The sequence below is a fragment of the Podarcis gaigeae genome (assembly GCF_964106915.1).
Source record: "Podarcis gaigeae genome assembly, chromosome: 4".
Classification (NCBI taxonomy): Eukaryota; Metazoa; Chordata; class Lepidosauria; order Squamata; family Lacertidae; genus Podarcis; species Podarcis gaigeae.
This window is the reverse complement of record NC_139677.1, coordinates 66,281,036-66,308,421: the sequence shown is the minus strand read 5'-3', so window position 1 is coordinate 66,308,421 and position 27,386 is coordinate 66,281,036. Positions and strand designations below refer to the sequence as shown.

Below are 27,386 nucleotides of genomic sequence, written 5' to 3'. Positions count from 1 at the left end.
GGAAAGTGCTGGACAAGGATTGAAAGTTTTTGATATTTTTTTCCGACGGCAAAAAGGGGAAGTTGTGGGGGTGGTGACATTTGGCTTGTCTTAAAGTCATGTAGCTCATCTTTCTATGCAATCACAGGTTAAGAACGAACTACTTAGAGGAGCTTTCTGTTGCGTGGGACATAGCCAAATTAAGATTCGTATTTATACCAATCACTGAAGGAAGAGGCATATATCTGGAAGGCAAATCATCATTCTCTGGTTCCTGCTTACTGTAAGTTGACGGTGAAGGACCCTCCTCCTTCCTTTTTCTTAATTTGCTAAGTTACAGTGCAGACTGATTAGATAGATTGTTTCTTATGAGACTGGCATAAGCAGGGAGTTAAGGTTCATTTAGTTTTAGTTTTCTTGATGCTTTCGCCCCACATCTTTTTGCCTTAAGAGAAGGCTGGTATGGTGAGAAATGACAGGAAAACCGGAGGGGTTTGAGCAAACGGTCAGATGGGGTACTGAAAGAGGAATTTTGCATAGCTGCATACAAACAATGCAATTGAAGCACATTTAAAGCACTTTTTCTTCAAAGAATCCTGGGAGCTATAGTTTGTTAAGGGTGCTCGGGATTTTTGCTGCGTAAGGAGTAAACTACATTCCCAGGATTCTGAGGGGGGTGCTTTAAATGTATGGTATGCATGCCTGTGTTTCATTTCATTTTTCATTTGATAGCAGTATTAAGGACATTTTAAAGTCTCAGGGAGCTTTGAACTTGGCTACAGATCTGCTGGTCAGGCCACTTACCGTGAGGTAGGAACTCTTTAGAAACTCCAGCAGAGGCAATTCTACAGCATCTTCTGTTACCTTGTTTCATTTGTGAATTTAGAAATCTGAAGTCTCTCACAGCAGTGCTATTTTTCTAGAAAAAGAGGTGCCAGAACACCTCCCTCTTTCTCTTAGAATGGCAATGGTACCCACTTGAGAAAGGGCTGGGACTGAGTTCTGATGAGTTCCAGCTAAAAAACCACTCTGCCCAACAGCATATTAATCAGATCTACACCAATATGTTATTCTCGCTGGACGCAGTAAACAATAGTTCTTCCTTTTCTTTCTGAGACGGTAGTAAACATCTTTGGGAACTCCTGTCATTTCAGCTTTTCCTCATATGACTTTCATTTTAGATCATTCATCATCCCTGCATCCATGGGCATAGCCGGGGGGGATGGGGGAGCAGTTGCCCCCCCATCAAGTAAATAAAAATACTTAGCTAACTGACCAATTGCATCGCAAATAACTCAGTTTTGTTCTCCCCCAACATAAAGCCTCCCCCCCCCAATAAATTCTGGCCATGTTCATGCCTGCATCAAATTCTAGACATTCTGTCCCTGAAAGCCTCTTGATAATCTCGCCTAGAAATCAGCATCTGAAAACAGTTTTCCACCTATAGTTGTTTTCCTGTTTATGTATGACTGCTTCTAGAGTCTGGGATCTAAGGCTTAGTTGTGGTACAGCATAACTTGTGTCACAGCATCATAAAAAAATATGCATCAGCAAGGTATATGCTCTGACTTTAGCCTTCTGTTGTGTCAACCTAATATGTACTTGCCAGCACATAAAGTGTGAACCAGTGTTCTTCATTTGTTTTATCTTCACAAGCAATTGATTAAGATGGTAAAAATCCGATGCACATTACACAGGACTGGCTCTGGAACTGCTTTCAATTAATTTTATGTTGATTGATTATTTAATTATTGCTCCAAGCACAATTGTGTGTTCACTACTGTTTGATAACGAATTTTTATGCAATTGCTGATGCCCTGAGTATCATATGCCACCGTGGAAGCCGTGTGCTAAATTGATTGATAGATAGATTGATAGATTAATGTGGGTTGCAGAGTGGGTAGGGGAACAGAACTGTCAAGACAAAGCAATACTACCTATAAATTATACTAAATCACCTGAACTGCACAAACACCCTGCATTTCTCTCTGTAACTTCTTGCTGTTTCACTGCTTCAGTCAAGGTGGTCTTGGAAAATATGATGTACACACAGAAGAGAAAACTGATGTTCTCCACACCCGTTCTAACGTGGTTCCTCTGGCTTGGCCTCTTTGTGCTTCCTTTTGGTTGTTCAGGTAAGCCCAACAATTCACTGTGTTTGTCCTCATAAGAGCATTACTTGACATCCCTTGCTTATTCCCAAGAGGAACTGGTGTGGGTGTTTAAAAAGTGGTGGATGCTTCATTCTTTGCACTGAACTCAATGAGACTTACTTCTAAATAAGCGTACACAGGACTGTGGTTTACAATTTAGGAGTTTCTGTGTAGGAGCTTTGCCATGAAATCAACAGCATTAGGCAAGCCTCAGCTCAACCTTCCATTTGCTTTATGGTGATGGAATGTTCTGGACAGCATCTGCCCAGGTGTTCTTCAATAACTCAAAATTCTCAGTAGTTTATCTTGTAACAGGATGCTGGTTGTGCTGTGGTCTAAACCACTGAGCCTAGGACTTGTCGATCAGAAGGTCGGTGGTTTGAATCCCCGCGACAGGGTAAGCTCCCATTGCTCGGCCCAGCTCCTGTCCACCTAGCAGTTTGAAAGCATGCCAAAGTGCAAGTAGATAAATAGCGGGAAGGTAAACGGCGTTTCCATGCGCTGCTCTGGTTTTGGTGTTCCATTGTGCCAGAAGCGGCATAGTCATGCTGGCCACATGACCCGGAAAATTGTCTGCAGACAAATGCCAGCTCCCTCAGCCTATAGAGCGAGATGAGTGCACAACCCCAGAGTCATCCGTGACTGGACGTAATGGTCAAGGGTACCTTTACCTTTATCTTGTAACAAAAACAGTCAACGTGTCAATAGAATCAGCCTCCAAACTGAGGAATTGAAAAGAAGCCAATGTAAATGCTGCTCTTTAAAATAGAATCCAGGACATTACTGGCCAGCAGAGATGGAGGAGAAATTCAGTTCTCATTTTAAGCCATACCTATCAAATTAGCACTTTTGAAAACGATAAGAGAACCAAAGCATGAATCTTTCAAGATTCGCACGTTCCTGATTTTTCGCAATACATTTCTCCAGCCACCAGCGTTTACACAAATGCGTATGTTAGGGGAAAGTGTGCATTGAATATATACATGAAAAGAGCATTGCAAAAATGTGCTGTTTTAGGAGAAATTGCTGGCAAAAGTGTGTGTATACACAAGTCAAAATGCATACAAATACGTATTTATGAGGAGAAAGTTGCATAATAGTGAAGAATTTTCATGCGGGTTTTTTTTTTTTTTTCTTTAAAAAATTACAAACTGCTGCAGAAATGTGGAAAACTGAATTTAAGACTGGAAAATTGAGAAACTGAGAGAACTAAAATTGGCAGATCCTTACATCCCCACTGGCTAGTTAGCTTATCCGCTTCGGAGAAACTGATGGGAAATGCCATAACATAAGATTGCCAAGCATTAGAACATCGCGTTTTGATGAGAATGGATCAGTATGGTTTCTCCTAAGGGAAGTCCTGCCTCACCAACGTTTTGGAAATTTTTGAAGATGTAAACAAACTTGTGGGTGGGGAACAGTCCAGTCGAGTAGGGTAATCCACAGAGAAGCATGTGGCACCTTCACTATACAGCTTTCTTAGAATGCTGAGAACACAGCTCTTCACCCTGGTCTTTGACACCTTATATATGTGTATTTTAGGGCACATCCTATTCCTATGACTGTTATTTGTTTTAACTATTTTAACTATTTAATATTCAACATTGTAACCAACCCTGGGACCTGCTGGGTATAAAATAATAATAACAACCATTATTATTATTATTAGGTGAAAATAATAATAATGGATATTATCTACAGAGATTTTCAATACACTTTTGATAAATCCTTTAGCAAAGGCTCTTATTTAGACTTAGCAGCTGAGGAATAGGAAGGTTGGTATTCTTAGGTTGGTACCTTGGGTTACATACGCTTCAGGTTACAGACTGCTCTAACCTAGAAATAGTACCTTGGGTTAAGAACTTTGCTTCAGGTTGAAAGCTAAAGTGGTGCTTCAGGTTAAGAACAGTTTCAGGTTAAGAATGGACCTCCAGAATGAGGTACCAGAGGTACCACTATATTAAGTAAAGGTAGAAATACCTCTGATAGTTAAGTCCAGTCACGGACAACTCTGGCGTTGTGCGCTCATCTCGCTCTATAGGCCAAGGGAGCCGGCGTTTGTCCGCAGACAGCTTCCGGGTCATGTGGCCAGCATGACTAAGCCGCTTTTGGCAAACCAGAGCAGCACATGGAAACATTGTTTACCTTCCCACCAAAGCGGTACCTATTTATCTACCTGCACTTTGACGTGCTTTCGAACTGCTAGGTTGGTTGGAGCTGGGACCGAGCAACGGGAGCTCACCCTGTTGCAGGGACTCAAACCGCCAACCTTCTGCTAGGCTTTGACCACAGCACCACCCGCGTCCCTCATTCTTATGTATTAGAACGTGTCCAGAGGAGGGCAACCAAAATGGTCAAAGGCCTGGAAACGATGCCTTATGAGGAATGGCTAAGGGAGCTGGGCATGTTTAGCCTGGAGAAGAGGAGGTTAAGGGGTGATATGATAGCCATGTTCAAATATATAAAAGGATGTCACATAGAGGAGGGAGAAAGGTTGTTTTCTGCTGCTCCAGTTCAGTTTGTAGTAGCTGCATGAGGTAAAAACTGGATGTAGTAGTACAAATACTGGTAATCTGTTTTCAAATGGACACACTAAGGAATAATTCACCTGCATTGATATTTATTTCAACGATACAGTACAACCAGTTTCTCAAGAAGTACTTTTTCAGGGGCAAAAAAGATGCAATGGATCTGATTATAGAATTAAAGTTCGTGTGTTTGCAGTCAGGGGGAAAGTACCTCATCACTTCATGACTAAGGAGAGATTGAGTGTGAGTGAGATTCATAGACTACGTGGGTGGCAGGTGAATTCCCCATGGGTGTAATGTTGGCGACCTCAGGTTTAGATGGACATTTGGTCTAATCCAGCAGGGCTCTTTTAATGTTTTAATGAATAATAATACCAACCTACCTTGCCAAGTGGTTGTGGGATTGTAAGTTTATTTCTATGAAGCACTGAGTGCTTTAAAGTGGTATCTAATTGTTTATTTATTTGTGTTATATTGTAATGGGAAATGTAGGACAGGGACTTCCCAAGGATACGTGTTGTTCAGCAGTGGGAGAGTCTACTCAGAAGGTAGTGGACTGCCCTTTGCTGGAGGTTTTAAGCAGAGGCTGGATGACCAGGTATCAAAGAGATGCAATAGTAGTGGATTTCTTACATCAATAGAGGGTTGGACAAGATGATCTTTGAGGTTGCTTTCAACTCTGAGTCTATGAATGGGCTAAGGTTCTTATCATCCCTTCAGACACTGTTATTAAGCTGGAGAGGATATAAGCCTTTGTGGGTTTTCCAGTTTTGGTGGAAGATGTCAGGCTGCTCTTGCTCAGATCAAAGGTACCAGATTTTACCTTTACTCCAGGGTTGATCTCTTGCTATCACACACATATAAGATTCTTTTGCAACTTTATGTTGGTTTTATGACTCACGTTGGTGGACTTTGCCTTCCTCTCAGGTAACTGGTGTCAAGCGGCACATTTCTCAAATTACTTGGATTAGTGAGTTGCTAGGGTGGGCAAATCGAAAGGAGAGGCAATGCAAAGAGATTGTTTGATGAAGTATTTAGTCCAACATGAGCACAAAATTTATTTAGTTCTCTGGGTATTCAATACTCTCCAGTAGTCAGAATGTTAGTCTTGGATCTTGGAGAGCTGTTTTCAAATCCCAAATCACAGAAAAAGCCTTAACCAAATCACTGTAGTTTAGCCTCCTTAATGATTCAAAATGGTACACAGTTCCAACATTCCATTGTGGGAACATTAATATCCATCTTCTGGCTGCTTATAAAGATTAATGGTTTGTAACCACTTCATACAGTACAGTAAAAAAAATAAAAATCTTAATAATAAGGTCCCCAAGGTACTGCCTAGGAAGAACTTATTTTCTTATTCTTTTGTACTTATTTCCCATCTGCTGATGAAGCAAGAGGCTTTAGAGAAGGAATGGGGAACTTGGATCTCTCCATATGTTGTTGGACTGTAGCTCCATCAGCCTCAGCCAACAAGGCCAATTGTCACAAATGAAAGGAGTTTGAGTTCAACATCATCTAGAGGGGCATAAGTTATCCACCCCTGCTATAGAGGGATTCATGGCACACACACCCCCCCAATATGAGAAAAATCTCATATGGTGGGACCCTGGAGTAAATGGCCTACTTCCCATATCATAACTTAGCACAGTGTTGCCAAGCCATGAGGACAATTCTGCACCTAATCAGAAGCAGTGAAGTGCTAAAGTTCTGCTGAGCACAGAAGTAGTTCCAGGGGGAAAAAATAACCGAAAGGGAGTCCCATCTCACATATTACAAGCAGAAACAAGTCTATGCTTGTTTATGATATGAGGCATACAATCATCCCGTTTTTCTAATTCAGACAGAGTGGGCACACTGCTTTTAGAATCGGCACTTATGTATATATACACACACACACACACACACACACACACACACACACACACACATTGAAAGGACAATGGATGGGACCATGTATTGTCAAATCTTGGATGAGCACCTCCTTCCCGCAACCAGGGCATTGAAAATGGGTCGAGGATGGGTATTCCAGCATGACAATGACCCAAAACACACGGACAAGGCAACAAAGGAGTGGCTCAAGAAGCAGCACATTAAGGTTCTGGAGTGGCCTAGCCAGTCTCCAGACCTTAATCCCATTGAAAATTTGTAGAGGGAGCTGAAGGTTTGAGTAGCTACACATCAGCCTTGAAATCTTACTGACTTGGAGAGGATCTGCAAACAGGAGTGGGACAAAATACCTCCTGAGATGTGTACAAACCTGGTGGCCACCTACAAGAAACGTCTGACCTCTGTAATTGCCAACAAGGGTTTTGCCACCAAGTACTAAGTCATCTTTTGCAAAGGGATCAAATACTTATTTCACTCATTATAATGCACATCAATCTCTGACTTTTGTCTTCTGAGTTTCTGGGGGTTTTCCTGTTGTTATTCTGTCTCTCACAGCTATAATAAACCTACCATTAAAATTATGGACTGGTCATTTCTTCTTCACAAGGCAAACGGGCAAATTTAGCAGTGGATCAAATACTCCCCCCCCTCACTATACACACACACACACACACACATATATACACCAAATTACTTTAATTTAATACAATTTCTTAAAATCAGGTTTCCCGCTCTACACATGTTTCTTCATAACAGAGGAGGACAAGAAGAAAAAACCATACAAAACCATAAGAAAGCACAAAGCTCCTTCTTCTCCCCTTTTCCTTTCAGGCTGTTGTAAGTATTCTCAAATTTCAGAAAGCCATTCAAATAGCTTCAGAAAACTTGTCCCGGTTCTTTTGGTAGCCGATTGATTACAGCCCATTAGCATATGATGCTTTGGGAGCGCCTCTTGATTAATGTCGATTATCCAGATTGAGGAGGAAGCTTCCACAAATCATACCGGTAACAGAAGCTTGACCATGGCAGGGTCACACTCCCAGATCGCTCCCATTCTGCCTTTCAAGTTGACAGACACAGGATTGCGCAACACTGAGGGATGCAGTGAACTCCCCAGACCCCAATGAGAAATATTGAGAGGATTTACATCTCATTTCCTCTCTTTCTCCTGCCTGAACTTCTTCGCAGCCCCCAGAGGGCTACAAAGAACAACCAACATTGATCTAGGGTGGGGCCGGAAACCAGCACTTATGCATTCTTGCCCCTTCCACAGCACTACATATGTCTCATCAGTTGAGTTTACAAATGGCAGCTTAAATGGGTCACATAGGCCACAGTGATGGTTGTATCAGTTTTCTTAATATAGTGGCATGGTCATCCACAGAGGGAGAGGGAGCTGTCCCCCCTCCGGATGAACCATAATCCTAACTTTCATTTTAAAGAGAGAAATAATAAGTTTCTAGCATTTGTAGAATTATAGAATTGTAGAGCTGGGAGGAAAGCAATGACAAACCTAGACAGCATCTTAAAAAGCAGAAACATCACCTTGCCAACAAAGGTCCGTATAGTCAAAGCTATGGTTTTCCTAGTAGTGATGTATGGAAGGGACCTGGGGCAGAAAATCCCACAAGCACCTCTCCCCTTTTCTCAGATGTAAGAATACATTAAATAAGTAACCATTTGCTGTCCTGTCATTGTCGCTTAAAATCGCCCGGCTGAGGCAACTTGCTCTTCAGCCACTACTGTCTTTATTGATGCAGTACAGTCTGGTGTGATTTACTTGCACACTGCTTTTTAGCACAAAGGTCCGCAAAGCAGTGAACAATGTTACTACATATTAGTACAAAATAAGCCCATGTATCTAAGTAGACTCGTAACTTATAAAGTAGCACTATATGCATTGGCAGCTAAGAAGATCAGGAGAAAAGAAGTAGATAAAATAGAGGTCAATTGCAAAGGTGATTCAGACATTTAAACTGGCACACTCTACCTGAGAGCCCCTAGCTTTTCTATCGTATGCAACAAATAATTTATAGGAGAAGTGATTGTGGTTTATTGTACCTGCAGTACCTGATGTATTTATGGTTTTTATGGTTATTGTTGCTTTTCTTTTTGTTCCCTTTGTGAATGATGCCATGGCCTTTGGCTAGTGCAATAAAGTTGTTGTTGATGATGGTGATGTATATAAGTATGCTACATAAAATATCTCAATTAAAACAATATTAAACAGTGGCAGGATTTACAGTGGCCAGTGCCATGGAAAAACATCAGAAAGCCGCAGTGGGGCTGAGCTCTGCTCCCTTTGTCACTGTTTTGGTCACTTTGCCCCTCAGGGAAGCCGGAAGGCAAACAGAGGGATGGCAGAGGCCTCGAGCCAGCCAGTTCGTCTCCACTGACCTCTCACACATTCCATCAAGCCTTTGAGAGTAAGGGCTTCTGACAAATGGTGGAGCCAGCTGTGGACAATGGACACAGCATTCTGTCTCCTGCTTCCTTTGAATTCAGAAATCTGCTTTCCCTCTCTTTCTGAAATCATGCCTTAAGCAACACCGAAATGTGAAACAACAACTTAAGAATGAGTTTGGGGGAAACCCCAAAGAAAACAGGGGAAAGTGTTAACCAAATTAAGCAAATAGAAATTGAAATCACACACACCTCTACCCACACCCACACCAAAGTGTACTGAATGAAATGTGTCTTGTAATGCTGGATACAGTTTGGTCTCAAATCATTTGTGTCTGGGGCCAAACTAGGAGCGGCATAGAGTTACACCAGTTTACCTCACCAGTGAGTGAGCAAGGTCCTGATGAGCTTCGTGGCCCATGTGAGGATTCAAAGACAAGCATCCCAGTCTTTCGTCACTAAATCGCACAGTCCCTTTGAGCTAAAAGCTGCTACGGGAGAGATTTCAGTTTGCTCTATAGGCAGCGGGTTAACCTTCCACAACCTTAATCCGCACATACTACACGCTGCTATGAGTTGAGAAGAAGAAAAAATGCAGATATTGTACCTGTCGTTTTCTCTTCCATAGCTAATTGCAGCTTTGGAGAGTAGAGACAAGGGGAAAGGTTAAGCAATCACTCATCCACCAAACTGTCCCCCTCCAGTGGCTGCTTTTAACTATATGTATGGTCACTTCCAGACAAGCTGTTCACTCAGCATTCATTCTTATTTTTTCATAGGGTGGGTTATATGACATTGCAGGAAGCAATTAACACCTCACACTTTCCAAATCATTTCCTTATCACTTTCCTTATTGCAAAAAAAGGGCTAATTTGGGGGGAAGTGGGTTTGCTGTGCAACGCCACCAAATCTACTTTAATTGTGCTACCTGAATTTGCCAGAAAATAGAAACAGGCTGGGAGGGCCCTAGTTTGAGTATCAGCAATCTTGCTGATGATGGTATTGATCTGAAATAAATAAACTTGGCCAGTGATATGGCCCCTGTCAAAACCACCACATTGGGCCATTTGGACCACCCAACCTAATGCAGTGCACAACCCACAAATACTCCTTGTTTTGCGGACTGCCTAGGATGGCTGAAATGGTGGGGGGGGGGGCTTGTCAAGCACCTGGCACTCAGCAGTCATTACCAGCAAGCTGCATTTGCCTTGCTGTGTCGCAGGTTGAGTCAGCCTGAACTCCTGCTTTCAAAGACACAGGAACTGATTTGTGCTGTCCCTTGCATTTTGAAAAAAGAAATGCTAGAAACAGTTACAGCGGTACCTCAGGTTAAGAACTTAATTTGTTTCAGAGGTCCGTTCTTAACCTGAAACTGTTCTTAACCTGAGGTACCACTTTAGCTAATGGGGCCTCCCGCTGCCGCCGCGCAATTTCTGTTCTCATCCTGAAGCAAAGTTCTTAACCCGAGGTACTATTTCTGGGTTAGCTGCGTTTGTAACCTGAAGTGTCTGTAACCTGAAGCTTCTGTAACCCGAGGTAACACTGTATATGCTAACAGCAATACTCCATTTTGGGTTACATTCCAGGTTCCTTTCGGCCACTCCCTCTCCCTGCTTCTGGGAAACCCCTAATATATTTCTAATACTTCCTTCCTGCTGATCTCTTACAGGAGTCTTGCGTCACATTGTGCACTGATCCAATGCACACGAGATTAATAACATTCTAGAAATGATTGTTTGTGGTGATCACAGCTTTCCTCATTTGGAGGACAGTGCTGTGTTGACATTGCATAGTCTGTGGCCAATGTTTCATAGTTTGTGGGCGTGCAGTTTTACAGCTGCAGCCATATGCCTAGGTCTGGATTTTGATTCTACTTGGATATTGTATGAATCTTCTTAAATCTTGTAATACTGGAGAACAGAAGTATATTAAATCTGGAGTTGGCCAAGCAGGACAGCTCTCTCCACCTTCTGTGGCAAACCTGAATGCTTCCTATACACCAGTGTATTCTGCAGTCTGTGGAATAGTGGTGTGTAGGAGAGCCTTCTCTGCAGTGGCCCCCAGGTTCTGGAACTCTCTCTCCCCTCTGAGATGTATCTGGCTCTGTCATTGTATGTATTTCGCTGGCATGTCAAGATGCATCTCTTCACCCAGAGTGGCTGGGTAGATAAGTGGTGCAAATATGTTGTTGTTGTCATTATGTATTAAATTAGATTTTGTTGTTCCTCCCTCCAGTGTAGTCACACTGGTTACAGTTTTAGCTGAAGTTATAATTATTATGTTAAACTGCATTATGAAATTATATGCATCCTGCCCGAGGACCTCACGATGAAGCATGGGCTATAAATTGAATGAAGGGATGAGTATTCGTTTACTCTGCATTTGCCTGCATCCTACTGCTTCTAAAAGCTGGTAAAGTGTTTGTTCTTTTTAATACAGATAGACAGCAAAATTATCTATAGTAAGTTATCAACAGCTCAAAATTGAACTCAGAAGATACAGGGTGTGAAATGGCAATCTGTCACTGCGTGGTGCCTGAATATTTATGTACATGAATTTTGCATGCTTGGGCACGAGAGCCCAGATGTAGCCAGTATCTACTCTTGAGATGCCGTTGCTAGAGTCAAGGGGAGAGCTGAACTCTGTGTGCAGCTTGGGAGTGCTCCAGGACTTAGAACCAACCCAGTTATTAGCAGTGGCCGGAAGCACTTCTCAGCTGCTTCAGCTGGTGTGTTGGTTGCTTGTAGAAATCTGACATGGCCATTCATTCCTCTCTCTCCCCGCCCTCATTACATCAAGGTTGGATTATTGTAACAGTCTACAAGAGGCTGCCTTGAGAAAGCATTTGGAAGCAGCCAGACTGTTGTCCACTGTGAGGTGCTCAGTCATATCACTTCAGCAATGTTCAGGCACCGCAAGTTGCCTATTTGGTCCTGGGATCAATTTTTATCCTTTAAAACTTTAACCAGCCTGGGACCCAGGATCTAGAGTTATGGTTATCAGGGAGGTGGCCATGTTTGTGGACAACACCAAATGATTCAGAGAGCTCTGAAAGGCTTTATGCCAAATACAAGTGCGTGGCAGGTGAAATATACTCAGAGTCGAGAGTGGATTTCATGCTCTTTATTCAGCTTATAGTGGTGAGGAGGAATGAAAGTCCCCTCAAAGTATCTGCTTTATATACATTATACTTTATATACACAATGGGCTGCACGTGACTGGCTAATTCCAGAATCCTCCTGTAGGCCAATCAGGTTGTGGATTCACTTCCATCTGGAGCTGGATTGGGTGGCTCCTGCAGACCAGTCATACTGCTGCATTGTTCTAGGACCAATCAGACTGCTGCATTCTGAATCCTATTGTTCTGGGACCAATCAGACTGCTGCATTTTGGAACCTATTGTTCTAGGACCAATCAGACTGCTGCATTTCGGATCCTATTCAACTCAGTACATAACAGCAGGCACACTGGAGATGCATGCTGCAGTGCGCAGCCAGGGTTGTCTATCTTTCTATCTGCTCCCTTGGTCCCTTTCAAGGTGAGACAGTCAGGTGACCAAGCCAGCAGAAAGCAGATGTGGCCACCATCAGGATCCTGACTCAGGAGGAAGGGAATGGCTTTAGGGGACCTCAGGAAGTACAACCAGGGTTCTGGTGCTACTGCTGCCATCTCTCAGCATCTGCCACCTGAGGCAGCCATCTCACTCTAATTAATGATAGGGTTGGCCCTGGAATAGCAATAAATCTCCCAGGGGAAGAATAAGATTGCATCTGTTGTTTCCCTCCCAGCATGGGATTCTCCCAGATCATGGTCTCTCACCGCATGGGGTTTCCCCAGTTTTCTTAAGAAATTCCTCAGTCCAGTCACTGGGAAATCTCCAAGTCATTAAGGACCCTTAACAAATAATAATAATATAATAATCATATTTTAAAGTAGTTTATTGCAAAGTGCTTGCAATAATTACCTCATACATAATGCAGGGCTTGTCCATATTGGAACATTGTTTAAACTGTTAGTCTATTTTTCCTCTGCTCAAATTAGACCATAGCAGGCTGAAAAAGAAATGAAAGCAATTTTAAATTCTCACCAGCCCACACTTTTCAGATTGCTTCTCTCTCTTTCTCTTTCCCTCTCCCCCTCCCTCTTTCCCTCTCCCCTCCCTCTTTCCCTCTCTCTCTCATTCTCCACACACACTTTTCACATTTTTGCCCAATACTTATATATGTATTTCTAAACAGCTTTGAGACTTTTTGCAATCGAGCAGTATATAAAATTTATGGAATGAATAGGGTAGAGATTTTTAATGTAGTTTGTCTGTGCAGTTTTCTAGTTTTGTGGAGTCAGGGCCAGCCCACCATGAAACAAAGTGGGGCAACTGCCTCAGGTGGCAGGATCCATAGGGCAGCAGATCCTAATGTATAACTTTATTCTCCACCTTATTCCTGATGTAGATCTTCACTCACCTCTCCTTCCCTAGTGGGGGTGGGACGCCATTTGGGGGTTTGCTTCTGCCACCAAAATACCTTGGGTCAGCCCTGTTCTAAGTAGACATGCATAGATTTATGCTGTAAGTAAAATGGAAAACAGATAATAGCAGTAATAAAATGAAACTCAGTGATTATGGTATTTACTATATTATAGGTGGACTTGTGGGACAGTTAAAATAAAACAGCCTGAGGGACAGATCAAGGGCTATTGGCAGTCAGGGTGTCTAAATTATGTAATTGAATCAAAGCCGGGGGGCGGGGAATGCATAGAGAGCTTCCATATAACACCATAATATATATATACAGTGGTACCTCGGGTTAAGTACTTAATTCGTTCCGGAGGTCCGTTCTTAACATGAAACTGTTCTTAACCTGAAGCACCACTTTAGCTAATGGGGCCTCCCGCTGCTGCCATCCCACCAGCGCGCAATTTCTGTTCTCATCCTGAAGCAAAGTTCTTAACCTGAAGCACTATTCCTTGGTTAGCGGAGTTTGTAACCTGAAGCGTATGTAACCTGAAGCGTATGTAACCCAAGGTACCACTGTATATATAATATATTTTTAAAAACTAGAATTCCTTGCTTACTGAGTGAGTCTGTACAAAACCATGGTTCATAAATCTTTGTGGAATGAGTGAATTCACTAGAAATGCCAGATCTGGAACTGAAAAGCCAAACTTGTTTCTGCTGTAGGCTGGGGCTTCTGCTTTCTTTTCTTACTCATTTAAATGTCACAAGTTCACGGGTCATAGGGGATTCCCTGACTGAAAACTAAAACCTAAAACCATGCTGGATAATGACAACATATTATGTCTCCCTGCAAGGTGGCTGAGGAAAAACCTCAAATGGTTTTGTCCCCGCCCCCGCTAGGGAATAGGGATGATCTACATCAGGAATTAAGTGGATCTAGTAAGGCCATCTTGTAGTAACACAATAATTTGCGATGCCAGGAACACCATGACCTTTCTAGTATTCACCGCAATGGAAAAATAAGAGAAGCGCATGTCAAGATCAGTATGGAACAGTAGCCAGAATGTTGGACCTTAGACTGAGGAGACGAGTTCAAATCCCCACTTGGCTGCAAAGATCACCTTAAGCCAGTTTTTTCTCTCAGCGTAGCCTACCTCATAGGAATATTGTGAGAATAAGCGGGGGGCTGTGTACAAGCCCCCAATCTTCATAGAAAAGTGTGGGATAAAAATGTAATTAATAAATGTGGAAATGATTTAACAATCTCAAGGGAGGAATGTCAGGAAAGTAGGTCTCTACAAAAACCAACCACGTGTGTGGTTGCTCCATTGGTGAGAATATCATCGATCAGTGACACAAATGAGAAGATGCATATCTGATTGTGTGGCATTTAATCACACAGAACAAATTTAGAGAGGGCTTCAAGAGGGGTGTGTAAATATTTGAGTGTTTAAAAAATAGATATACAGTGGTACCTCGGGTTACATACACTTCAGGTTACATACGCTTCAGGTTACAGACTCCGCTAACCCAGAAATAGCACCTCGGGTTAAGAACTTTGCTTCAGGATGAGAACAGAAATCGCACAGTGGCAGTGCGGCAGCAGTGGGAGGCCCCATTAGCTAAAATGGTGCTTCAGGTTAAGAACAGTTTCAGGTTAAGAACAGACCTCCGGAACGAATTACGTACGTAACCAGAGGTATCACTGTAGATCATTATACATGGGGCTCCCATCCAAATTGCTGTACATATATAAATATGATGTGTCCAAGCATCAAATGTATATTTGAGAATGTACATATGCAGGTACCAAACCTATTTTGCCTGTCCATGCAGCAGAAAATCAGTTTTCTGTGACATAATATGTAAAGCAGCTGTAGCTAGACCTTGAATTAGAGTTACTGAGCCAATTTTTTTGTACTGGCAGGAAAAGAGAACAAGATTAGTCCCTCTCACTGAGACAGTGAGAGAAATTATGCACAGGGTTTTGCTGCTGGTACCTTCGATTTCATCAGGATCACATGCTGAATGATAGATGCCTCCCACACAGGCCAGTTACAGGGACTATTCAGCATATTGTCTATTCCAGTTTCCAGATTCGTTTTCATTTTTGATTTGTCGCAACAGCACACCTCCACTGTGAGTTAACTGAACTTGCTGAATATTTGCGGGCAGCATAATTCCTCTTGTCTACAACTGTTATGTTCTGTAAGCATATTCTACTTGCAGTTTCCTAGGTGTTATGCAAGACAAAGGTAGGTGTGACATTAGCAAAAAAATTCCAGCAACTGTGTGCTTGCTCACGGCTGTCCTGCACAGAAGGTTTTTGTTCTGCTTTTCTGGGCAGAGGGGGAAAATTAGCCTGCCAACCAGAAAGCTCCTTAGGCAAGTCACAACAAGTTGTGTCTCTGACATCCGCACACCCATGGTCTCTTTCTGGTATGATGTCCTCTGTTGGTGTGGTTAGGGTGGTGTGAAACTGCCCCCATAACATTTTCTAGGACAGTGTGACAGAGCACCACCACCCTGAATTGTAAGAAAAGGGGTAGATAATAGTAGAAGTTTCACAGGGCTGGGTGGATTTCAGGCAGATCACTGAAACCGGTTACCAAATGCAATTGGGTCATGTTTTATTTAGTCATTAAATAATTAGCTAGATAAATAGTTATTATCTAAATAAATAGTTACTTAGTAATTAATTAAATGAGCCAGTGTGGTGTAGTGGTTAAGAGCGTAGACTCGTAATCTGGTGAACAGGGTTCGGGTCTCTGCTCCTCCACATGCAGCTGCTGGGTGACCTTGGGCTAGTCATACTTCTCTGAAGTCTCTCAGCCTCACTCACCTCACAGAGTGTTTGTTGTGGGGGAGGAAGGGAAAGGAGAATGTTAGCCACTTTGAGACTCCTTAGGGTAGTGATAAAGTGGGATATCAAACTCCTCCTCCTCCTCCTCCTCCTCCTCCTCCTCCTCCTCTTCTTCTTCTTCTTCTCTTTCTCCTTCTTCACAGCATTTATATGCTACCCAGCAACAAAAGTTCTCTGCAGTTTTAGAATAAAAAGTTAAAACCATAATAAGAAGTAAAGCAAAAAACCAGATGCAGAATTTAAAACAGAAATGGACTGGCAACCACACATGCCTTCTTCTCAGAGGTCCCAAGGCACAGCTGGACACCAGTCACAGTACTATTGTGCTGCTCCTCTGTAAGAATTGCAGCCTATGCTGATAGGACTGAGCCCTCAAGGTGAAATCCAGACCATAAATGTCAGAAATTGCCCCTGGATTTTGGAAATAACCCAAGTACAGGAGATATGCTAGACAAATTATTTTGGCACCTGAGACTGAACAAATTATTTTCACACCTGAGGCAAATTATTTTGGCACATTCTTCCTGGCAGCAAAAAACACACAGCAATGATAAATTATATAAAGAACCGTTTGCTGAACTTTTATCACACCCCAAATTCACAACCTGAGGCAGCCACTTCCCTCTGTCTAATGGCAGGGAAAGTTCTATATAATCTCTATCTTGACAGATCCTTTCTACAAACAATTTTCAGTTGCCAAATTCTGCTGTATTTACTCTAAACATAGCCCAGCTGCATTTTAGCAAATGATGTTCTCTTAGTACCTATGGTTCTAGTACATTTTAGTTCCTTGAAGTATTTTGTTTTCCCCCTTGGCTGGGTTTTAGTGCTGTTTTTATTGCTCTTCATCTTATGCTGCCTCATGATGGCTTTATGATGATTTCTATGCCATTTTTATATACTATTTTTATGATTTTGTGGGGGTTTTTTGGGGGGGAAATAGTAGTTGTATTTTATCGTTTTTAAATTTGTGAACCACCCAGGCGATGTGGCTAATTGGGCACTACATAAATTCCATAAATAATTAAATGCTACCAAGTTATTCCTGTGGTTTCAACTCATAAACCTATATTGGGCTTTGGTATATGAAAACTGTTATTAACTTATTTATTGCCAATCATTTCCACCCTGCCTTTCTATTATAGTTATTAAAGAGATTAAATTATATAAATCTAGATCCACTCTCTACATATATAACCCCAGATCCTCCGTAATTTTGTCAAAAGATTCCTTCCCTTTTATTCACAGCCTGTACCAAATTATTTCATGATATATGTACATAGAATCATAGAATTGTAGAGTTGGAAGAGACCCCAGTGGTCATTTAGTCCAACCCCTTACAATACACAAATCACAACTGAAGATGGGGGGCGTGGGGACACAGGTACATTAGCCTGGATTCATTTATTTTAGGGAAGTTTTTAAAAAAGCAAACAGAAGAGTTTGGATTTGATATCCTGCCTTTCACTCCCTTTAAGGAGTCTCAAAGCGGCTAACATTCTCCTTTCCCTTCCTCCCCCACAACAAACACTCTGTGAGGTGAGTGGGGCTGAGAGACTTCAAAGAAGTGTGACTGGCCCAAGGTCACCCAGCAGCTGCATGTGGAGGAGTGGAGACGCGAACCCGGTTCCCCAGATTACGTGACTACCGCTCTTAACCACCACACAACAGCAACAACAGTCCTGACAGCAGGGAAAATGCCTACAAGCGTGCAAACCAATAGTTCAAGGAGAAAAGGCAAACCGGAATAGAACAATGGAATAGATGCATGTGACCAGTTTTCATGTATAGAGCTCTGGTTTGCATTTCACAGATATTTCATGAATAACATCCAGTGGATTCAAACCAGGGTTGGGGAAGCTTTTGCATTCCCTCTGGATAACCTTTTGGGAGCTACATTCTAGTGGTGGGTAAGGCTGGAGGCAAAAGCGAGCAGAACAACAACAAAGTTAACTCTTGACTTTATACAATAGGCTGACTTCTCCACACACTCATACACCTCTCTTTATCCTTCATCCAGACAAGCATGATTCAGACAATAAAGCCCCTCATAATGGCGTTTTCTCCTAAGTAGGACTAAGCAGAAGAGTGTGTGTTTTGAAAAAATGTTCTCTCGCCTCCCCCATGAAAATACACCCCTCTCTTGGCAATTTTTCAGAGAACTATGCTAAAAGGTGACAAAGTGCTTCCCTCTTTACTCGTTCCATATTGTAATTCCAGTTACTCTTATTTAGATCTCTTCCACGCTTTGTGTTGTTCTCTCTCCCCTACCTGCCTCATTCAGAATGAGGGCAAATGTGCTAAAAAGTCATAGAGTTGGAAGGTACCACAAAGACCATATAGCAATGCAGGAAACTTTTACCCTGAGATTATGCTCTACCATGGTCTACCAACTGAGCTACTCCAGCTTCCTCACACTGAAATGACCCATTTGGAGGTGATCACATATGAAAGCTGTGCCATGTTGTGGCATCATCATGCTCACCATTTAATTTCTGGTATTCTGGGACCATGCAATCGGGGAAATGGGACAGAAGGAGAAACAGAAAGCAGAAATAATGGAGGCTGCAAACAGTAATTGACAAGTCAAAGACAGGTATATTTGTGGGAGAGTATGGGGAAATTTATTGCACTACTAATGGAAACTGATTGTGGAATTAATAGTAGGTTGAAGTCCTTCAGAAATCCTTGTTTCATTAATGACTGATGGCCAGTGTGTGTTGCATATCTAAATCTCCCTTCCCTTTTTGCAAAGTATTGTTTAAATGCAAAGATGTGAGGAAGGACTTGAAGAACAAGCATCTGTTTCACGAGATCCTGTTTCTTGTTTTCTTCCTCCCCAGATCCTGTCCCGGTAACAGCCAAAATAGGGGGTGTAGCCACACTCCCTTGTAACTACAAAATGCAACGGCCCCTGGCATCTTATAGGATCTACTGGCAGAAATACGTAGGCCCTGGTATATCTGACCTGGTTGTGATAGCTTACAGCAACGGTGAAGAAAACACCGTAAAAGACATACATTTCCAGAACAGGACAAAGATGGATGAGAAGACTCTTACACTTTGGATCTCCGGTGTGAATGTGTCCGATCAAGGCAAATATAGGTGTATCATATTACTGGAAGAAGAACACAAAGGTGATAAATGGGTACATTTATCAGTGTCAGGTAAGTGCTTGTCTAGCAAAACAGGATTTTAAGTACCCAAGCAATGCTTAAGGGTCCTATTCATTTGTGTTAGACAGGGGCTGTTCATTTTGAGTCACTTTTCTACCAGCGGAGGCTGGTTTCCTGGGGCAAATAGAGCACTGCTCCACCAACCTATCTCTCCTCAGCCAGCTCCAACTTCCTGGTTTCTTCACAACCAACCCAATGGGTGGCATTGCCTGCAAGCCTTAGTCTCAGTGTTGCCCAAATAGAATTTAGCGGGGGGGGGGGAGATTGGGGGTGAAATTAGCTTGCTCTGCCTGTCATTGACTCTGGCTCCACTTACGGTTGGTCTCCTTCCCAGGAGCCACTGCTGTTTTCTACTTAGACATGCCATAGGCCTTACAGCAGGGACAGGGGGACATTTTGGCCCAGTGGGCCAAATCCTTATCTCCCCACAAGTGCTTCCCAAACCCCAGGCCTAGGATTGCCAAAGCGTTTTGTGCAGCCCTTCCAAGACGGCTGACAACTGGAAGCTGAGAACTTCTTTTGAAAATAGGAAATGAAACACACTTTCACAAGCATTAGTGACTAGCGGTCCTCTGCTTCCCAGTTACGTTCCAGACTCCATCCACTGACCCAGCTCAGCTCTGTCCACTCAATATTATTGCTGCTAAATATTGCTTAAAGTAAAGGTAAAGGGACCACTGACCATTAGGTCCAGTTGTGGCCGACTCTGGGGTTGCGGCGCTCATCTCGCTTTACTGGCCGAGGGAGCCGGCGTACAGCTTCCGGGTCATGCGGCCATCATGACAAAGCCACTTCTGGCAAACCAGAGCAGCACACGGAAACGCCGTTTACCTTCCCGCCAGAGCGGTACCAATTTATCTACTTGCACTTTGACGTGCTTTTGAACTGCTAGGTTGGCAGGAGCAGGGACCGAGCAACGGGAGCTCACCCCGTTGTGGGGATTCGAACCGCCGACCTTCTGATTGGCAAGTCCTACGCTCTGTGGTTTAACCCACAGCGCCACAAAATATTGCTTAAGTTATCCTAAAAACATACCGTATTTTTCGCTCTATAAGACGCACCAGACCACAAGACGCACCTAGTTTTTGGAGGAGGAAAACAAGAAAAAAAATGCAGCCTGCATTCGCTCCATAAGACGCACACACATTCCCTTACTTTTTAGGAGGGAAAAAGTGAGTCTTATAGAGCAAAAAATACAGTATCCCTTTAGGTGCTATGACAACGAGCAGCAGAGTATTATTTTATGCCTCCTTTTAGGGTCAAGCCCTCAGAAGGCATCATATATGAAATAAACATAAAATCTAAATACCACAACATTTGATGTAAACACAGTCTCCATGAATTATAAAAGACAGTGGTAGAAATAACAATAAGATATTAATAGTACAGTAACATTCATTCCAGAATATATTATTACTCATTCAAGTAAAAGCGTTAATTATAAATATATAAATGCTTTTGAATTTGTTTAGTGTTATTTTATTTAAGTTAAATGCTAATAATTAACAGACACAAACAAGCAAACATATAGTCTCTTGGGTCCAACATTACTCAACGTTGCTATGAGGGGAATGTGAATTTGAGAGAAAGGATGTTATTAACCCGTTATAATAAGAACTCTTACCATAGAAAGTAATTTAGAATTCTTAGTAATATAGCACCATTTAGATTACAAGCCATGACAGGAACCTCCACGAATGTCTCCCATTGAAATGAATGGGATTTCCTAAAGAGCACTCTGCTGTTCCAGTGCAAGTCAGATTAAATTTGATGGTTCTGTAGAAAAACAATCCTTAAGCTTAGTGCCAATAACATTGTTTGATATCTCAATATGTACAAGTGTAACTTGTGATCTTACTGTCTTTTCCTCCCTCTAGCTGACTATAGGAAGCCTGTCATACATGTATCACATAATCCCTGTGGCCCAGCTCAGTTGACACTGATGTGTTCTTCTCATGGAGGATATCCAGAGGCTACGATGTCTTGGTTGGTCAATAATGAGACAGTGCGGTGTTCCTATACTTCCATAAAGGACAACTACACTGAAAGTTTTAATATTACTGGCAACATACAGCAAAACGTGTCTGAAGATATCTTGGTCCAATGTCAAATACATTATGCAGGTTTCCAAGTGTCCACCGACCACCTCTTGTGTAAGTTCCCTCAATCATAGATTGAGACAGTGTTTCTCATTTGTGAAATATAGCCATTCAGAAGACTTACAAGGACTAAACCTCAGAATTTTTCAAATAAGATTGGTTCCATATAGGGAGATCTACAAATGATGATCGACCAATTTGGCGAGTCTTTATCTCTGGATCTAAAATAGCTATGTGTTGTTAGGAAGACACTGTATCTTTCCAAACTATTATTATTATTATTATTATTATTATTATTATTATTATTATTACTTCCTATAGAAGTTTAGCATCACAGCTGAAAATATTTGGTCAACTGATGGGACATTTCTGCTTTTTCATGGATTCCATCTTGAACAGTACCAGAAACACTAGCAAAAAATATACATAGCATTGTAACTATTTAGCTGAACCAGTGAGAAATGCAAAACCGAGTCACTGTCTTGGATTATTTGTATGTTCCTGTCTTTGTGTGTGTGTGTGTGTGTGTGTGTGTGTGTGCGCGCGCGCGCAAGCAGGCAGCAAATATTCCTGTGCCTCAGCTTGGAATGTGGTATCCATTTGTTTATCCCTACAATATTATCAAGTACTGTAGATGGAGGGAAATGTAAGACATTAAGCAATGGCCATGATTTCCGTATGTCGGCGGGTTTCAAGTTTAAACAGGAGAAAGGAAAACTAACTTAATGTTGGAAGTGCTCCACTCAGATAAGTGGCACTCAGTGCCCCAAAGTATTGCTTCTCATGTGCCCCTTGGGCTCTTCAGTGCAGTCACGGATTTATCTTCAATTCTCTCGTTTCAGCAATAGTGAAGTGCCCCAATTCATCTCCACCGCCTCCTCCGCATGGTTTCATAGCGGCTTCCATTGTTATCCTCGTCCTTGCTCTCGTGATAGTGCCAACATTCCTCCGATGCCGCCACCGCAGTAAGTTCTGATGCCTTTGTGACCAACCAGTGTAGGAAACTGTAGTGTGGTTGAGAGCCCTGCTAGGAATTCAGAGACCCAGGTTCAGAGACCTACTTAGCTGTCAAGACTTCTAATCAGTTGTCTCTTAGCCTAGCCTATCTCACAGGCTTGTTACCAGAATAATAGGGGTAGAAGAACCATGCACACCACCAAGAAGAAAGGCAGTATATAAATGCAATAGGTATCTTTTCATAAAGCCTTAGGTTACCACTGGAAACAAACCATTGTTCATAGTTTACATGTTCCAGGGCTGTGGCCAAACATTGCAAGCAGATCCTTAGGCTCATTACATGCTCAACTGAAACTGTAGCCATGTTAGGAAATGAATGTTTGCTTTTTATGGGTTGTATCCAGCTAAGCTCAGTACAGACTAGGCCCACTGAAATTAATGAGCCCAAGTTCATCATGTTCATTAATTTCAGTGGGTCTACTTTGAGTAAGGCCAGCATTGGATGCAATCCTATTTATTTAACAGTATTTCTAGTCCCACTAGTGCAATGGGCCCTTTCCCTGGTGTGCTGCCCACGAATTCATAAAAAATATAGTAAGAGGTTTACAGGACTAAAAGCAACAAGCTAAAATCATACTTTAAAAAACACACAACCCCTCCCAAACCAGGAATATTTCAGCTCAGCAAAAAAATAACACTAAGTGGGGGGGAAAGAGAGCAGCCATCATCCCAAGGCAAACTGAAATGTATGTGCATTGGGAAACAAGTGTGAATGAGCCCCAATATTCAACTGGAGCCATAGTGCTGGACCATGTCCTTTTCCAGGTTATGTGGCTGAGATGTGAGTCTGCAAACATTTTTCCTGATAAAATGTTGCCTCCAGATTCCTGCAGCTTCGTAAAAGGGAATGAAGCCACACTCTGAAAACATTATACCCTCTGCTTCTTAAGAATGCTCCAACTTCCCTAGCCTATATTCCACAATGTAAATAAATATGTAAAAGAATTTCCCCATACCCCTAGCACGCAATCTTGAGAATTAAACCTGACCTTTGAAAGAGGGGAGTTGGGGGGTCAGTGAGTTTGTTGTTCAGGGCAACCGCCTGTTAAAAATGCCTCTGGCTGCAAGTTACATTTGTTGCCTTCAGGTTCCCCTTTCGGTGAATGAAAGGGCAATTCTAGTAGCTGGTTCTTCTAATGTATGCAGGCAGGCAAGAAGACAGTTCCAGTTTTCATAATGTTAGGCCAATGGAGCTAGTGATATACACAAAGTGGTATTTTCAACTACCAGCCCAGAACCAAATGACATGAAACATTTCAATTTGCACCAGTTTGGGATTGGTTAAATGTATTCTTCAACTATAAATGAATTCTTCAGAGCATACATGGATGTGATGCACTAGTGGGAAGCACTGCAATAGTATTATGGAAAGCAACGCATACTGCAGGATAATAGAGATGAAGTTTAAAATTATTTTTATTTATTTTATTTACAAGAGATGCTGTTTCAAATAGTTCGGCCTGTGGAAGGTAACGTATGTGACTGCAGACTTACAATCTAAATACAAACTCAGAAAGTACTTTGTATTTAGACTCCTTTGCAGTCTTAAAATTAGTTGCAAAGTGGAATAAGTCCCAAACTTCCAAAGCTTTGGCTATTACCGAACTCTGCTACTCTGTCTGCTGACAGGCCGTGTTTGCTCATCTGCACTTCTGAGAACAATTTAGAGTGCTAGTTCTGAGTGGTGTAGTGGTTAGAGCAGAGGTCAGCAAACTTTTTCTGCAGGGGGCCAGTCCTGTCCCTCAGACCTTGTGGGGGGCCGGACTATATTTTGGAGAAACCCCCCTGACTCTCCTCTCCCTTCTCCACAACACTGGATGAGACCCGGTGGTCGCTTACCTGTGCCTTGAGAGCGGCAGGGGCTGGCGGTGGCAGCGGAGGGACAATGAGTGACATGAAAGGGCTGGCTCCAGAGAGGGGCTGCTTAAAATGGTGCTCAGCCAACCACAGCTCAACAAAGCCCAGCCCCCTTCCTCCTCTAGACAGGGCGGGGAGAAGCTAGGAGGGAGGAGGCGCCACCATGGTGTGTGTGGGGGGGGAATGGTACAGCCTGAACGATCCCATACTGATCCACATAGCGATTCCTGGACCATCCGTGGGCCGGATCCAGAAGGCAATTGGGCCGGATCCAGCCCCCGGGCCTTAGTTTGCCAACTCATGGGTTAGAGTGTTGGATTAGGATAGGGGTGGGGAACCTTTGCCTCTGCAGATGTTGCTGAACTACAACTCTCCTCAGCTCCAGCAAGCATGGCCAATGGCCTGGTATGGTGGGATTTGTAGTTTAGCGACATCTGCAAGGCCAAAAGTACCCCACCCCTGGATTAAGACATGGGAGTAAGGTAAAGGTAAAGGGACCCCTGACCATTAGGTCCAGTCATAACCAACTCTGGGGTTGTGGCGCTCATCTCGCTTTATTGGCTGAGGGAGCCGGCGTACAGCTTCTGGGTCATGTGGCCAGCATGACTAAGCCGCTTCTGGTGAACCAGAGCAGCGCACGGAAACGTTGTTTACCTTTCCGCCGGAGCGGTACCTATTTATCTACTTACACTTTGACGTGCCTTCGAACTGCTAGGTTGGCAGGAGCAGGGACCAAGCAACGGGAGCTCACCCCGTTGCGGGGATTCGAACCGCTGATCTTCTGATCGGCAAGTCCTAGGCTCTGTGGTTTAACCCACAGCGCCACCCGCATCCCAAGACATGGGAGACTAGAGTTCAAATCCCCACTCAGCTATGAAGCTCACTGGGTGACCTTGACTGGTCATAGCCTCTTAGCCTATGTTTTGTTCTTCTTTATTGACTTTTTGACCCATACTCCACCCTCATGACTAATGGGAATTCTCCCCAACCCCACTCTTTGACATATTTTTTAAATTCTTAGTCACGTTGGTAAAGATTTTCTGTTCATTGTTGCTGAACTGATTGACGTTTCAGAGCCTGTGACATCTCACCAGCCAGTGGCAACAAGTGAAATGACATCGCAGAAGCTTTCCAACGGGACAACGGAAGCAGCATGTGCCTGACCATAGAGAAACCTGGGCAGAGGGGTTTGATTTTCAACATTCTGCTTTGGTGAAATGGACATAATACCCTGGATCCCAGAACCTGGAGTGCATCGCTCTTCACAACGACACAGGGCATACCTCTCTCTTTCCAGGTGTGATAGAAGCATTGCTCAGAAAAATGGCGGGAGGGGTAAGGGTTAAAAGCACTACCCACCATACTGACTGTTCCACCTCAACAGCATTTTTTTACAAGTAACACCACCACCATCACCACCAAATGATCAGACAGCTACATACATCTTCTAGACAACTGCCTGATTTGGAAGGGGAAATGAATCATCGTTCTTCATAAGCAGAAATTTTACAGTGAAGTTCATTTCAAACCAAATAGTGCTTCCCACACTCCCACTGGGACAGATCCACTGGCTTGGACATCTCCAGCCATCTTACTGCGTGAAACCACCTCTTCCTTGTGACTTGTGAGCAACTCCACCAGCAAAGCAGCACCCGTTTCAAGTGAAAAAGGGAGCAATGCTTTGGCAATGCTCTGTCTCCGAAACAACACCAAGGAAAGCAAACACTCCTCTTATGAGGTATTGGCATCCCAGCACCCAAAACTAATTGGGGGTACCACATGGGATGCGTGGTAGACTGGACCACTTGTCCCCAGCTGCAGAGCCCGTTGATCTTTGCTAAACTAGCTCTCACTCGCGTTGTAATAAAATCCTCAGTTAGGGGTGTATTTAGTGTAAGGGTGAGATGTTCTCGCCATTATTTGCCATCCACGCACATGCAGTTTGCAACAGAATGGAAGGTACTAGTATGGTTCTGCAACTGTAGAAGCCATACCCAGGAACAGTATTATTGCCTGCTATGTAGGGTAAAGAATGTTTTCTCATTTTGGAAACTCTCCTTCAACTTAAATTGTAGCTTGCACATAATTTATCACCTCTCATCCCTAATTTTATTTACCAGAAAATAAGCCTGGCATGCTTATAGCTTTATTATACTTGCTGCTATGAGCCCTCTATGTAAATGTAGGGGTAGCAAGAACTATTTATTGGCCATATGAGTATTTTTAAATATTCATTTGCTACTGCTGTAATAAGATTTAGCGGTATGTATAAGCTTTAACGGGATATATGCCTATCTGAGCATCAGGATTTCAATACTATAAGCACACTTAACTCTTAAGCAGGATTCTTCCATGGCATTCAGTGGAGGAAGAAAATGCCCAAGAGTCAGGGGTTAACTCAGTTTATCTTCTAACTCACTCAGTGTGTCATGTAAACAGGCTCTAAACCACCATAATTTGGTTTAAACCTAGAGTTAACCCAACCATTGAAGAAAGCAGACCCAAGTTTCACACTACCAGAAACTCTCCCTGCCACATTAAAGTTTGTCTCTAAGGTGATTAACAAAGGACATGGACAGGTTTTTAGGGTGTCTGCTTATTTGTAAACCTTTCATATCACAATAGGAACTGTAACATGTTATCAGTCCTGTCTGTTTAAAGCAGCCCAGCTTTTCTGCAGGCTTCCCAAACAATGTACTTCTCAGCTGTGCAAAATGTATCCAAGCATTGCTGTCTCCTATTTTCACTTTATTCTTGACTGTAAACTAGGTTAAATCTGTAATTATGCCAAGTTATATTTTAGCATTAGCTTTTCAGCAAATCATCCTTATATACTGTGTATATATATGTGTGTGTGTGTGTCCTCAGTCTGAGATGGTGGCTGTTGTTTTTAAACTATTTTTATACAATTATACCAATAAAACAAAGTTAAACTTTTGTCTATTTTGCACTCCAAATATAAAAC

At 42.7% G+C, this 27,386-nt stretch overlaps 1 protein-coding gene across 1 annotated transcript; it reads left to right on the top strand.

The window, feature by feature from the left end:
* On the top strand, nucleotides 1-27,386 carry CD80 (CD80 molecule). Its single transcript, XM_083737323.1, has 6 exons — nucleotides 1-262; nucleotides 2,003-2,114; nucleotides 19,116-19,439; nucleotides 21,326-21,601; nucleotides 22,390-22,512; nucleotides 25,496-27,386. Exons 2-6 carry the CDS (start codon nucleotides 2,018-2,020, stop codon nucleotides 25,582-25,584), a joined length of 909 nt encoding a protein of 302 aa, XP_083593449.1. The 5' UTR covers nucleotides 1-262; nucleotides 2,003-2,017; the 3' UTR covers nucleotides 25,585-27,386.